This window comes from Agelaius phoeniceus, chromosome 4 (genome assembly GCF_051311805.1).
Source record: "Agelaius phoeniceus isolate bAgePho1 chromosome 4, bAgePho1.hap1, whole genome shotgun sequence".
Lineage (NCBI taxonomy): Eukaryota > Metazoa > Chordata > Aves > Passeriformes > Icteridae > Agelaius > Agelaius phoeniceus.
The window spans coordinates 52,767,444-52,780,427 of NC_135268.1; the positions used below are offsets into that span (position 1 = coordinate 52,767,444).

The 12,984-nt window shown below is 33.9% G+C and overlaps 1 protein-coding gene across 1 annotated transcript in view; it reads left to right on the plus strand.

Annotated features, from left to right (window-relative positions):
- The window catches only part of ARAP2 (ArfGAP with RhoGAP domain, ankyrin repeat and PH domain 2), a 271,367-nt gene that overhangs the window by 231,247 nt on the left and 27,136 nt on the right, over positions 1-12,984 (plus strand). The window contains exons 40-46 of the mRNA XM_077177631.1: positions 1,882-2,045; positions 3,512-3,724; positions 5,331-5,436; positions 7,296-7,443; positions 8,143-8,211; positions 10,446-10,520; positions 11,564-11,681. Coding sequence (XP_077033746.1) covers positions 1,882-2,045; positions 3,512-3,724; positions 5,331-5,436; positions 7,296-7,443; positions 8,143-8,211; positions 10,446-10,520; positions 11,564-11,681 — 893 coding nt within the window. The remainder of the gene's footprint in view (positions 1-1,881; positions 2,046-3,511; positions 3,725-5,330; positions 5,437-7,295; positions 7,444-8,142; positions 8,212-10,445; positions 10,521-11,563; positions 11,682-12,984) is intronic.

The following is a 12,984-nucleotide window of genomic DNA, read 5'->3' on the forward strand; positions in this document are numbered from 1 at the left end:
TTTCATATATCACAACAATTGATTGACAGGCACATGATTAGACTTTCATATCTCTATGAAAAATGCTGATAAGTTCATGTGACCTTTGAAGTTCAGTATGGTATTTTTTTCTCTCCTCCTCTGGTATCAATTCATTGATATGCTGCAGAGTTGCCCTTTTCTTGTTTTGAAGTAATAATATTTTCACTTTACAGTATGTGCTTCCTGTATAGATCATAATTCTTTGAATAAACAAAAAATCTGTTGAGACTTCCATTTATCCTTTTGCATAATACGGTAATGTGAGTCCTGCTGTTCTGCAGGGGAAATAAACACCCAGTAATATGCATATATATGTACATTTCTTCTGTTCGAAAGCACCATAAATCTTTTATAAATCATTTTCCTAACCTCTTCTGATCTGTGAATAATAGTAGGAAATGAGTAGAGTATCTTGCACTGTCAAACTTTTTTTTACTCCTAACCTTTTACTTTCCTTATATATGTATGGCAGTAGCAATACCAGAAAATGTGGTGATGTATTCTTTAGAAGGCATTGATTGAGAACTACCTGTTTTGACAAGTCTTAAGGAAACTTTGGACAGCACTGAATTAGGCTCAGTCATTTTGCTTCAAAAGTATGAGAGGTTTTTGAATGTATTTTTTTTTTCTTAGTGGAAGAGAGAGGCTGTGTTTCTGCTATACAGGCATATGTGGTAGTTAGTATGACTTTTGAAGTCATGAAGTAAAGACTTCCTAGAAAAGTGGTTCAGTGGAATGAAATATTTTAGTGTCATCTACTCTGCTGCTGTAAGACTCGGTCTGTATGGTGGATCCTGGCTGTGTAATATATTGACTGCATCCCCACTTCCTACCAAGACAGGAATGGAAGAATGGAAACATTTATAATAGGAAAATTGAAATATATTAGCAAAAAGAAATGAAATTAAGTATTCCCTCATCATATAAGATGCTTCCCCCTCCAAAAATGAAATAATCAAAATAAATGTAGTTTCTGTTTGCATGAAACTGTTTTTATAGAAGTTCAGTAGGGCATTTTGACTTATCCTAATTTGTAAATAAATGGTCATTAGAGAAAATTGATTCCTTACATGTCTTTAGTAGGAGATAAGACAACATATATACAAAAGTTTGCTTACTGTTTTAACACTTTAAACAGCTGTTTATTACACACATGCATGTGGTTGGACATACTCCCTTAAACTTTTCAATTTTGATATTTGCTCTTAGAAGCTATCTTGTCAGGGTGGCACACAGGAGATTAATGTAGCTTGCTTAAATAAAAGAGTCAGAACAAGGCTGAGCTTTGAGATACAGGCAAAGTGTTGCATTAACTTATCCCACCTCAGCTCGTAGCTTTTCATATATGTTCCTGAGCTGAGTGGTAGTGGGTGATCATTTTGATACTTGTGTAAGGAGGGAAGTTCAGTATGTCTCAGCTACTCTGTAGAAGAGGTTGGTGGGTGTCTGGGGTGTTTTGGGGTGTGAATACAAAAGAATGAAAGCTTTTTACAGTGTTGAAAGTTGTCTCTAAATTTGTTTCCTTCTTAGCTGTGGCTTGGACATATGAATGCATAATGTAGGAGCAAGTCTGAAGAAGAGTAATTAAAATGTTGGCAGGTGCTTTCAAAGGGCTTGTGACAGTGGTTGTGGATCTTCTTTCATTTTTTATGGCACTGGTAATACAAATGGATTTGGAAGAATAAAAAGATGCTGTAACAATAGACCACCATCACAGCTTTATGTGCTGAAAGGTGCCTTGATGTCTTACTCCAAGTATATATTTTTTTTCCTTTTCTGAACATCTGCTTTGTTGCCATGGTGCAATAACATCAGTTTTTCATTTCTTTCCTGAACTCAAAATATTTTTATAATTTTCAGAACGCTATACATCCATGGCCGTACAAAGCAGGATTTCATGGTCTGGTATACTGCAATTGAAAAAGCAGCAGGTACAGATGGTAATGCACTACAAGATCAGCAGCTCAGCAAAAATGATGTCCCTATTATAGTGAACAGCTGCATAGCGTTTGTTACACAGTATGGTAAGTAGAGTGGATTTTATTCAAGCTAAGATCATTTGTATAATACAGAAGCGCCCCCAGCACCAGGTCCTATTGAATGAGTTTATATATTACTTAAAGTAAAGTGCCCCTCATTAGCCTTGACATCCTTTAATGAGATGGTGCAATATACTACCACACAGCTGAGAATGGCCCTTTTGGGGAAATACAGCTTGGTAAATCCCCTTTATGGACACTTTTGTATTTTAAATATTGCATTGTTTGCCTTATGAAACTTAGCCTTGGGGTCCACTGCTCCAGTGCAGACAACTCAGCCCAGAAAATAAACTCTGCAAACCTGGAAAAGTTGTGGTCTGAACACATCTTGGAAGCTGGCATTAACTGTGGAGTTAAGTTCAGTCTTAGGCTGCTGTTTTTTCAGTGAAATAACCTGAGGATTAGTTGGTTACCATTTATTTAAGTAAATTTTGCCAGGGTAACTTTCCCTGGCATTAGGTTATATGCAGATGGTGTTTGTGTCTTTTTACTACTGCAAATTCATGAGTTTTCTTGTGAGATTGCTACATGCATATCAGCCCTGTACAAATCTGTCTTTGGTATAAATGTGTCTGTAACCTCTGTCAGTATGAGAGCACCTAATTTCTATTTGAGTCATTGAAGTTTAACTAAATAACCTTTGGATAGGGCAACACTGCTCTATTGTAAATAGCTGTATTGGGGTTGCACCTAGTGCCTAAAAATAAGAAAAAAAGCTTTTGCTAATTTTTTTTTAATTATTAACAACAGAACTCAAGTTTTGAAAAACAAAATTTTTTACTAGAATAACATACGCAGTGATTAAAGGTAGTCATGACTTCATTTTAAGCTATATGTTTTCTTTTTAATTTTACTTTAGTGTTTTTTTTTTTTTTTACATATAAGAATAGTAGCTGACTGATAGCTTTAAGAACATGAGAAAAATCAGAAAAAAGAATATTTTCTGCTAACTTGAGGCTTTTAAGAATAAGATATTTCAGGTTGGATGAATGCAATAATACTTTGAGTCTTAAGATGAGTTCATCCATAAAGTAATAAAATAAGAGGAGTTTTCTCATGAAAGCAGCTGTGTTTTATGTGCAATATAATATCTATCATCAAAACTTCTTCTCTTTACTGAGCCTTTTGAAAGTACTGTTTTAGGAAGCCCTGAAGAGATTTGGGGATTTGAAATGCCTGTAGAATACTCTTGAAATACTGATCCCAGACTTGCTTACTATTATGATGAGTATTCTTGCAAAGAGGTCTAGTTGGTTATAAGAAGAATTGGCAGTGTTTTCACTAAGAAAGGGAATATGAGTAAAAGATCAGAAAGATACTGTTAGGAAATGCAACCACATATAACTGTTTGGCATCCACATATAAGTTTTATTTAATCATGTCTGGAATTTTTGAAAGAATACTTAATTTTACATTAATTTATTTTTCTCTCCTGTATATTTGTGCCTTAGGTTTAGGAAGCAAACAAATCTATCTTAAGAATGGTGATTCTTCCAATGTGGCTGAACTGCTGGAAAGCTTCAAAAAAGATGCAAGAAGTGTTAAACTAAGAGCAGGAAAACATCAACTTGAAGATGTGACGGATGTACTGAAAAGTTTTCTTTCTCAAATAGATGATGCACTTCTGACTAAAGAACTTTATCCATTCTGGATCTCTGCATTAGGTAAGATATTCAATAATATTCCATACAATAAAAGTTATATGTACATTTTCAGTATCAAATTTGAGGGGCTTGTTAATTTACTTACCCTGTGTCAACCCATGTTATTTCATAACTGGCAAAACAATGTAGTGAGAAAAAAATATTTGGGGCGTGGCTGCAATAGACACATGTTAATAAGAGATGATTTTTATAATGTTCTTTTAAAATGTTAGTTTCTATATTGCAGTATTTGCAAACTGCAAGAAACAAGTGGTTTCCCTGCCAAACTGTGCTATAAAATTGCAGGCACAGCAGTAAGAGATGCATGGGAAATGCTGACAGAATGTTTGTTAGTTTCTATCTGAACGCATAGGAGTCACATAGGCATATTTCTGTGTGGCACATTTTGTCTTTATAAAGAGATATTAAAGCATATTCCTCTTTGATTTTATTTAAGTTCAAATATATGGACGTTGCTTTAATATGAGCCACTAGACTTTCGGGAAATTAAAATATTATCAATATTACACATTTTCAACCTTTAAACTCAATTTCAAAGACTAGAGGAAAAAGTATTAAGAGTTTATTCACTTACCACATGATTAATTGCATGAGAAAACAGAAGTTCTGAGGCAGTTTAGATTTGTCAGCTCTTTTTAATGGTATTACAATGATTCCCCTTCCTGATCTGTACACATGACTAAAATTCTACTTCAGCTTTACAACAGAAAATCCTGTCCTGTTAAGTGATACAGAAGGTACTTCTAGGAAGACTAAGACATTTAAGAAAACAGAGTAGAAAGCCTTTAAACTGTTGTTTTGTTACTTACTTTTTTTTCCAATTACCAAAGAATCCAAAACACAGTCAGTAGTTAGTGGAGAGCACCATCAATCAGCCAGAAGATTTCTGTGCTTTCTTTTCAGAAACTTGAGAGAAGCAAGGGACTGAGAGGGAAAAGCTAACTAATTAAATGCACTCTACATTAACTTTGTATATGCCCTGAGCATAAGGGGGCAGCACAGGGAGGCAGACGTAAGGTAGAAAGCTGTGGTTGTGTTTCAGATACTGTCATTCCTAAAACTAGAATTCCTGCCATTGGCCTTGCCATTGTTCAGCTATATGTAACTTATTTACCAGCCCTTTCCCCTTGTTCTCCTCTAATCAGGCTTATATATGCTTAGATCCTTAAACTACTTTGTGCCCTCAAACACTTTTCCAGTAAATATTTAAAATAGGAAAAGGTCTTTTCCTTTCTCATTGTTGGGAACTCTTAGAAGTACATTTGCACTTGTGAATATGGAGTTCCCTCACACATGTATGTGCACAAACTACAGATTAAATATACTTTGAGAGAAAATGCAATTGCTGTTCTGGCCTTTAGTCTTAAACTGTGGCAAATGATGCTTGAATATAGAACTGTCCATCTTTATTGTTGTTTCCCTGAACTGGTGTACAATAGTAGACTTTTTTAATAGTATATTTTCAGCATTGCCTTTATGAAGAAGGGGTTGATTTGGTAAATAGTAATTTTAAAAGACTAGATGCCGCTGATATAGTTAATGAGAACTGCTGTTGCTTTCTAGTGTGCATTGTTATTAATGCTCAATGATTATTGTTTTCTGGCAGATACGCAGAATGAAAAGGAACGTGTGAGGAAGTACAGAGCTTTTATTCAGAGTCTTCCACCAGTCAATAGAGCAACTTTGGCTGCTTTAATTGAACATCTTTACAGGTTATTGCAAATTAAGCATTGTAGCAGAGAAATTATTATAATGTGTTCTCAGTATAACTCTACAATATATGCAGTGTGGCTTGTTTCATTCACCAGTAATCACAAACGCTTATCTAGTTGCAGCAATTAATTGCATTTGAATTCCTTTAATTGATAACGTGTTTTTTCTTTGGTTGTATTTTTAGCTGTAGGTATCTATAAAAATCAATGGATTGGAGCAGCCTTACAGGGAGAGAGGGCTGCTAGTGTATGTGTCCAAGTAGGGTAATTTTTGATGTAGCTTCTTTATGCAATTTCATTTTACTCCAGTCTACTAGTCTTCCAGAGAATTGTTGCAAATGGTTCTTGAAATTAAATATTTTTTTTCAGTGAAAATGTCCTTCTCCACAATCTGTTTTGCACATAATAGCTTTGAGAATTACCTACCCTTCCTGTTTTTCATCAGTGCTTCATTTTACAACTGAGGTAGCAGTAGAGAATATCCAAAATACAAACTTGTTTAAGCACCAAAGGTCATGACTTATTCCTAGCTCAAATAAGGGGCAGAAAATTTGTAAAAAATATTTGAGAGAATGATTCTGTGGTGTCAAGGTTAAATAGTACTGGTCTATGTGATATCATCTATTGAACAAGTCAAATTATATTTTTGGTGAATTGCAGTGCGTCTAGAATACATAGAAACTTCTCTTTACAGAATGTTGTGTTCAGAAATTATGGCACATAACGAAGTATATAGCCAATGTAATGTAAAAGTATTTATGTGATTATGAAATTGATTGGTGCCATTATTTGGATAAAGACTCTGCTACATATTGTGTTTAAGAAGTTTCTAAGCATGTCCAGTTAGAGATACTAATTTGATGTTACATCTGTTCTGAAAGTAGTATGAATTTGTGCATTTAATGGCCAAAATTCTGTAGTAGTTTAAAATGTTTGCCTCTAAAAAAGGACATGTTATGTAAACAACATAACTGATATGAAAACTTTACCATAGGGATAGGAGCTAAGAAGGACCTAATTTCTTTCCACATTTTGTTTGATCTTTGATCTCAAGTTCGTGGGATATACTTATATTTCATAATACAGTGAAACTGTGTTTGGCATTGATCTGGCCTCACCTGGAGCACTGTGAGCAGTTCTGGGGTCTGCAGTTAAAGGATGTTAAGGTGTTTGAATGCATCCAGAGGAAGGCAGCAATGCTGTCAGAGGGCTGGAAGGAATCACCTGTGGGGAGTGGCTGAGGACTCTGGGCTTTTCTGCTTCACAGAAGAGGAGGCTGAGGGGTGACCTTATTGCTCTCTGCAGCTTCCTGAGGAGGGGAAGGGGAGAAGGAGATGCTGGTCTCTTCTCCCTGGTATCTGGTGGTAGGGTGAATCATGGAAATGGTTCAAAACTGCATCCAGAGAAGTACCAACTTGTCATTAGGAAGGATTTCTTACTAAAAGGGTGGTCAGATATTGTAACAGGCTTTTTAGAGAGGGTGGATGACCCAAGCCTGTCAGTGCAGTTGGACAGTGCCCGTAGCAACATGCATTGGCTTTTGGCCAGCCCTTAGGCAATCCAGCAGTTGGAGGACTAGATGATCACTATAGGTCCCCTCTAACTCAGGTATTCTATTCTGATTTTATTGTTTTCTATTCTAAGTAGTTTTGATATCACTTGAAATGCAGTTAGAAATTTTTCATTTCTGTAATGAGAAATAAAGAGTATAAAAAATATTAAATAAATAATAGTACATGTTTTCATTGCATTTAATGTAGTTACCTTTTTTTTAAGTGCTCTCCATATTCTGTAAAGGAGCCTCAGGCAATCAAAGGAACAATGAAACTATCTAGATATGTTTATTTTTCCTTCAACAGGGTGCAGAAGTGTTCTGAAATTAACCAAATGAACCCTCAGAATTTAGCTGTGGTCTTTTCCTCATGCTTATTTCAAACTAAAGGCCAAACCAGTGAAGAAGTCAATGTAATTGAAGATCTAATTAAAAATTATGTGCAACTTTTTCATGTACGTATCTTTATATGTATCCTAACTGCTCAGATGTTAGAGATTCAAAAATATAAAAATCTGCTTTAAAATGGTCTTCCTGCTAGTTCAACGATCTGAGGATTTACAGGGTTTTTGAACTCTAATTCAGTGGATGTTTTTCTTGTCCTGCTTTAAATTTTATTTCCCAGTTAGTTTAGCCTGTGTAGGAATGACTGTTTATGGGATGCTGTGAGCTACTGTTTTCCAAAATGATGCTCATTCTCCTTGCTGGCAAAGGCTTACTAAATTTAGGATTTTTTTTTATTATGACTATTAAAAATACTGCTTCTAATCCAATTTTACAGGCCTGATCAGAACTGAAGCATGGAAGGATTTTGTGTTCTTAATCTCTGAGCTATGATTATGTTTTGTTCCTTAGACCCAGAAATAATGTTCAATCCAATTGGTTAGAAAAGCTACTACTAGCAGCAATTTATATTAGCCATTTCAATTTGGAGTTGACTCTGCCACTGTAACATTTTTCTGCAGTTTTTCATTGATTCCTCTCTGTTTCAATATATATTCTATGAAGTTTATCATAATGAGTCCCATCAATGAAGAGCTGTTTCTGACTGATAGAATATTTTGCATACCTGATTCTTTGAGAACATGATTGTCGGTATTGGCAATTGTTACCATAACTATTATTGATCACTCCAAAATTATTTATTTATACAGATAAATGAAGACCAAGTCAAACAAATGGACATAGAGAACAGTTTTATAACAAAATGGAAAGACACTCAGGTAAGTGTCCAGTTAGGCATGGATAAAGGGGAGTGAGGCCTTAACATCTCTACATAGGTGTGGCTGCTCTTCTGTTCATCCCTGAGACAGCATCACCCCAGGCACTGCACAGTTGCTAAGTCATGCTTGAACCAGATGTGAGATAAAGTGGCTCAGCTCACCTTCTTGCTCTCTTCATCAGTTCTCCACAGCAGTTTGCCACAGGCTTCCAGTTAGCGTTAAAAGTATTGATGTGGTGCAATTGAGTGATGTAACAACAGCACTGTAATCATGTAAGTGTCATGGGTAATTGGAAACTTAGTCCTCAAGCAGCTACAATTAAGAATTGTAAGAATCCTTTACATTTAATGACTGAGTCTGACATCATTGCATCAAAATGTGTGCATATAAGTGGGAAAATCAGTGATGTAAATACTTAATACTTTGGAATATACAGGTTGCCACAGTACTACTATCTCTGGTTATGCAGAATGTTCAGAGAACAACAGAACTGAATTTCTGCTGAATTCCTCAAAGTTCACATGTCTGAAATGTCACTGAAGTTCTGTTCCAGGTGGCACTTCATTAGTCGCTTTTCATTTTCTGTCCACCATATACTTATGCCAGCTGTTGCAGTAATTTACATCACATTTTCTCCCCATACGGTTGTTTATGTGAGCCCAGTGGAAATCATGTGTCAGCTTCATTCTTATTTCCAACCTTTTTCTGTAATATCATCTGAAAAGCAAATTTTATAACTAAATGAGCCTTTTTGAGTCTGTGCCACTATAATTAAGCCGCTTTCTTCAAAGTAGCTTTGTAATGCTTTTCCTCACAAATGTTTCCATTAGTTTTCTATTCTCAAAGACTAAACTAACTTAAAAGTTGCTGGTTTTCAGAATGTGAATGTTCTTTAAAATTCAGCACTGCCAGTTATTTTTCTCTAGAAATGTAATCTTAGCTTCTGTAAATTGGTCAAAATGTATCCCAAAGCTCAACTGTTTATATGTATATATATGTGAATATATTTATGTTTTTATATATTTTTCTTAACCTTTTCCTCTGTTTGTAGTAGTATATAAATAAGTAGGATCACTATCAATAACATTCTCAAAAATAAAGACACAAATTTTTATCTTAGTGTTATTTGATTATTAATTATTTATATTTGCCTATTAATAGAATGGTACACCTTCTGGTAGTCCCTGTTTCTGCCTTAATTTTTCTTCCTGTGTTCTGATCATCACTTATTTTTTAGGAAATATTTTTTGGTACTGGACTGAGATGAATTGCAATCTTTTGAAGGTTCCTATGACTATACTAAAAGGGAATTAGAGCAGGCAAAATGTGAGACATTTTTAACTTCAGAAAAATAAAGTAATTTCTCATCCATTAAAGTAATTTTATTGCCATAGATGAGCAAACCTAGTTACAATGGAAAATACTACATCCCTTCTCATAAATCATACTTTTCGTCATGATCATAAAATGTTGGATTTACTGCTTTCTAATTTCTTTCAGAGCTTTTTGTTGTTAGACATTTTTAAATAGCATTTGTTAGTCTTGAGCACATGAAATTTATATATGTCATAAATTTGCTTTATCTGATTATTCCACATTAGCGTTGTGTGCAAAGTCTAACCTTTTCTCCAACAAATTTGAAGAGCTATATTTAACAGAGGTTGATATCAAGAGCATTTGTTTTAATTCCTTCTTTAATTAGGTAATGACAAGTTTTCATTGTGATTAAGAATCATAAATACACTATTTGTAGTAATGAATTTTTTTTTTTTGATATGTACACATGGCTGCGTGGCTGAAATAGTCTATTATTTGTAATTTTTCATCTCACTTTTAACTAAGTCATTTTGGGGTTACAGTCCTTTTTCATTGTTTTAAATTCTATTAATCTGCTTTGATTCTGAAGTGAACCTGACTAACCTCCAAATCAGAGTTATGGGTCTGGCAGTTTAAGATACTGAGAAACACTCATGTCTTAGACTTTGTAGTCTTAAATGGAAATTTAAAATTTCCACTTATGCCATGTTGCCCTTAATTCTTCTGCACTTTGATGTATATTTGTAAATTAATGTTAATTTTGTTTGGTATGATTTGGTTGGATTTATTCAGGGTTTGGATTTTTCTCCTGAATCTGTGAATTGGTATTTTTTTCCTTACACTAGTTAAATAATTGTATTCTCCTTGCTTAAAATGTTTATTTTTAACAATCAAATTTTTTAATCCTTTCTTCTTAGGTTTCCCAGGCTGGAGATTTGCTTATTGAAGTTTATGTGGAAAGAAAGGAGCCAGACTGCAGTATTATAATCAGGGTTAGTGTATAAAAATGATACAGTGATTTTTATGAAGCACTTTTTCTTGAAGTATATCACATTTATTTTAATACATGTTTTTATATAAGTACACAATGAAAGTTTGAGTTTATGTTTATCACTATTCTTTTAAATATTTTGCTTTAAAATTTGCTGTGTGGCCTAAATTATGTAAAAACTGATTATTATGCACTTTTGCATCTTTGAGAAAAATTTTAAGAAAAATGATACAATTTTAAAGTGGAGATGTCCTGCTTTGGTTTTGTTGTAGTATGCAACAGTGTAAATTCTCCCAGCTCTACCTGTGCAACACATGAGAGCATTAACAAATACACAATTTTATACAATAAATGTTGGTTCTATTTAGTAGTTACGACCATTAAAGTGACATTCCTCCTTTCTTTATGTCTGTGGCTTTCTTCTTTCTTTGAGTGTTAAGAAACCAAAGCTTGTTACTAACTATAATAGAGATTTTTGAGCTTTCTATTTAATAGTGTATTTAAACACCTGCGTCTCCATGTAGTGGTGTTCTGTTATTTTTTTATTACACCTCTCTGGTTTTGTTTCCTTTTTGTTCTTCTCAGCATATGACTCTCAAACACTTTTGTTTATACATATATGGGGTATGTGATATACATAGATGGACATGTACACATAAAAAATGCTTTTTAAAATAGGAATAAAAATAGGAATATGCATCGCTAAGATAAAAAAATGGTGCTTCTCTAATACTTATCTTCCCACACCCAGGAAGATATATGAAAGCTTTTTTTTTTTTCCCCACATTTTTTGGGGTAGAGAAAATGAATTAAAAGCTACCAAGTTAATAGTCATCTTAAAATATAACTTCAATCTCATGGAAAAGACTAAGGAAAGCCTGCTGGAATCTGATGGATATTTTATGGGTTTCCAGCTCAATGTTTGGGTTTTTTTTTCCCTTTTTTTTTTTTCCTTAGGGAAATTGCAGGGAGGAAGACTTTGAAAAAATGTATCAGAAATCAGTAATTGAAATGTATTATAAACTGACTCAATTTGTATTACAGGTATCACCTTTGATGGAAGCAGAGGAATTAACTAATGATGTTTTAGGAATCAAAAACATTATTCCCAGCAAAGATGATATCTGGGCTGCTTTTGAAGTACTTGAAAATGGAGAATTAGGTTAGTGACACTTAAATGTATGTGTGTCAATCAGCTTTTATTATTTTAGTTTTTCAGTACTTAATATCATCAAAAGTTTAGTTAAAGACTTCATGGAAACAAACAAAAAATAGCCTTCATGCCAATGGTTGTTGTGGGATCTGCACGATTTCTTTCTTCACTTTGCCAGAAATGATGTGATGAATTGTTTTAAACTACTTATAAATTGAGGGCTGAGAAGGTGTTCTTTATATTACAGTGCTTTGCAGTTCATTAATCATCAGCTACACAAAAGTAGGTCTTACCAGTAAGTCATAGAGGAAAACCCTATTTTCTTAAGAATGTCAGCACTTGATTTTATAGGCAATAATGCTTTCCATAAAATTAAATGAGAAAATACATGTCATACTTAGGAGAAAGGATCTTTTCTATTTTGCTAATTCAAATGTTTAATGTACATAGGTGAAAAAAGGAGGTATAAAGTATATAACTCTTTACACACTTCAAAGTGTGTTTTTGGCAAGTGGCATTATGGTGTATGTAGCAGAATCTTGAAAAATTTGTTTGAAATATGGTTCTGTTGCCAACAAAAGCAAATGTCACATGGCCACCATATTCATGAATGGTAAAGAGGCTTTAACATTGGGAATACTTTATACGTGCTGGAGCATGTTTAAAATGCTGGAGAATTTTCTTGTTAGAGATAACTAAAATAATGTAAAGTAGTAGGGATTTTGTTAATTAAAATATATTTTGATGAATATTCCCTAAGGTAATTTTAGGGAATTTTTGAAGAATACGTGAAGACAGAAATATGCAACATCTATTTGCATTTCCTAGTAAGTTTCTGGTCTTAACAATTTCCATGTTACAGAGGAGGACTGTGAACTTGTTTATTTCTATAGTGAAGATACCTGTTTCCAAGTCAAGGAAAAAAAATAAGAAAGTGGACAAAATAATATTACTAAATATTGTTCTAATGTTTTTTGTTAGTTTTGTTGTATTTGATTTTCAGATGTGCTTACAATAATTCTTTCAGTTTTACTAATATTACTGATGTCCTCAGTCTTGACCCTGGCAGTATAAAAACTAGGATGGAAGTTTTTCGCCCTTTCAACTGAAAATCAATTATCCTGAGCCTTCTTCATATCTTACAGTCTGCTGGTGATGCTGTACAGAGGTGTAATACAGAGTTTGTTTCCAGATTCATAGATGTGGGTGACAACTGACAAAGAATGCTAGTATCTCTTATCTTTAGAAGAGTCCTGATAATTCCTGCAAGTGCAGTACAAATCATATTTCTTTAGACTGAAAAACAAAAAAA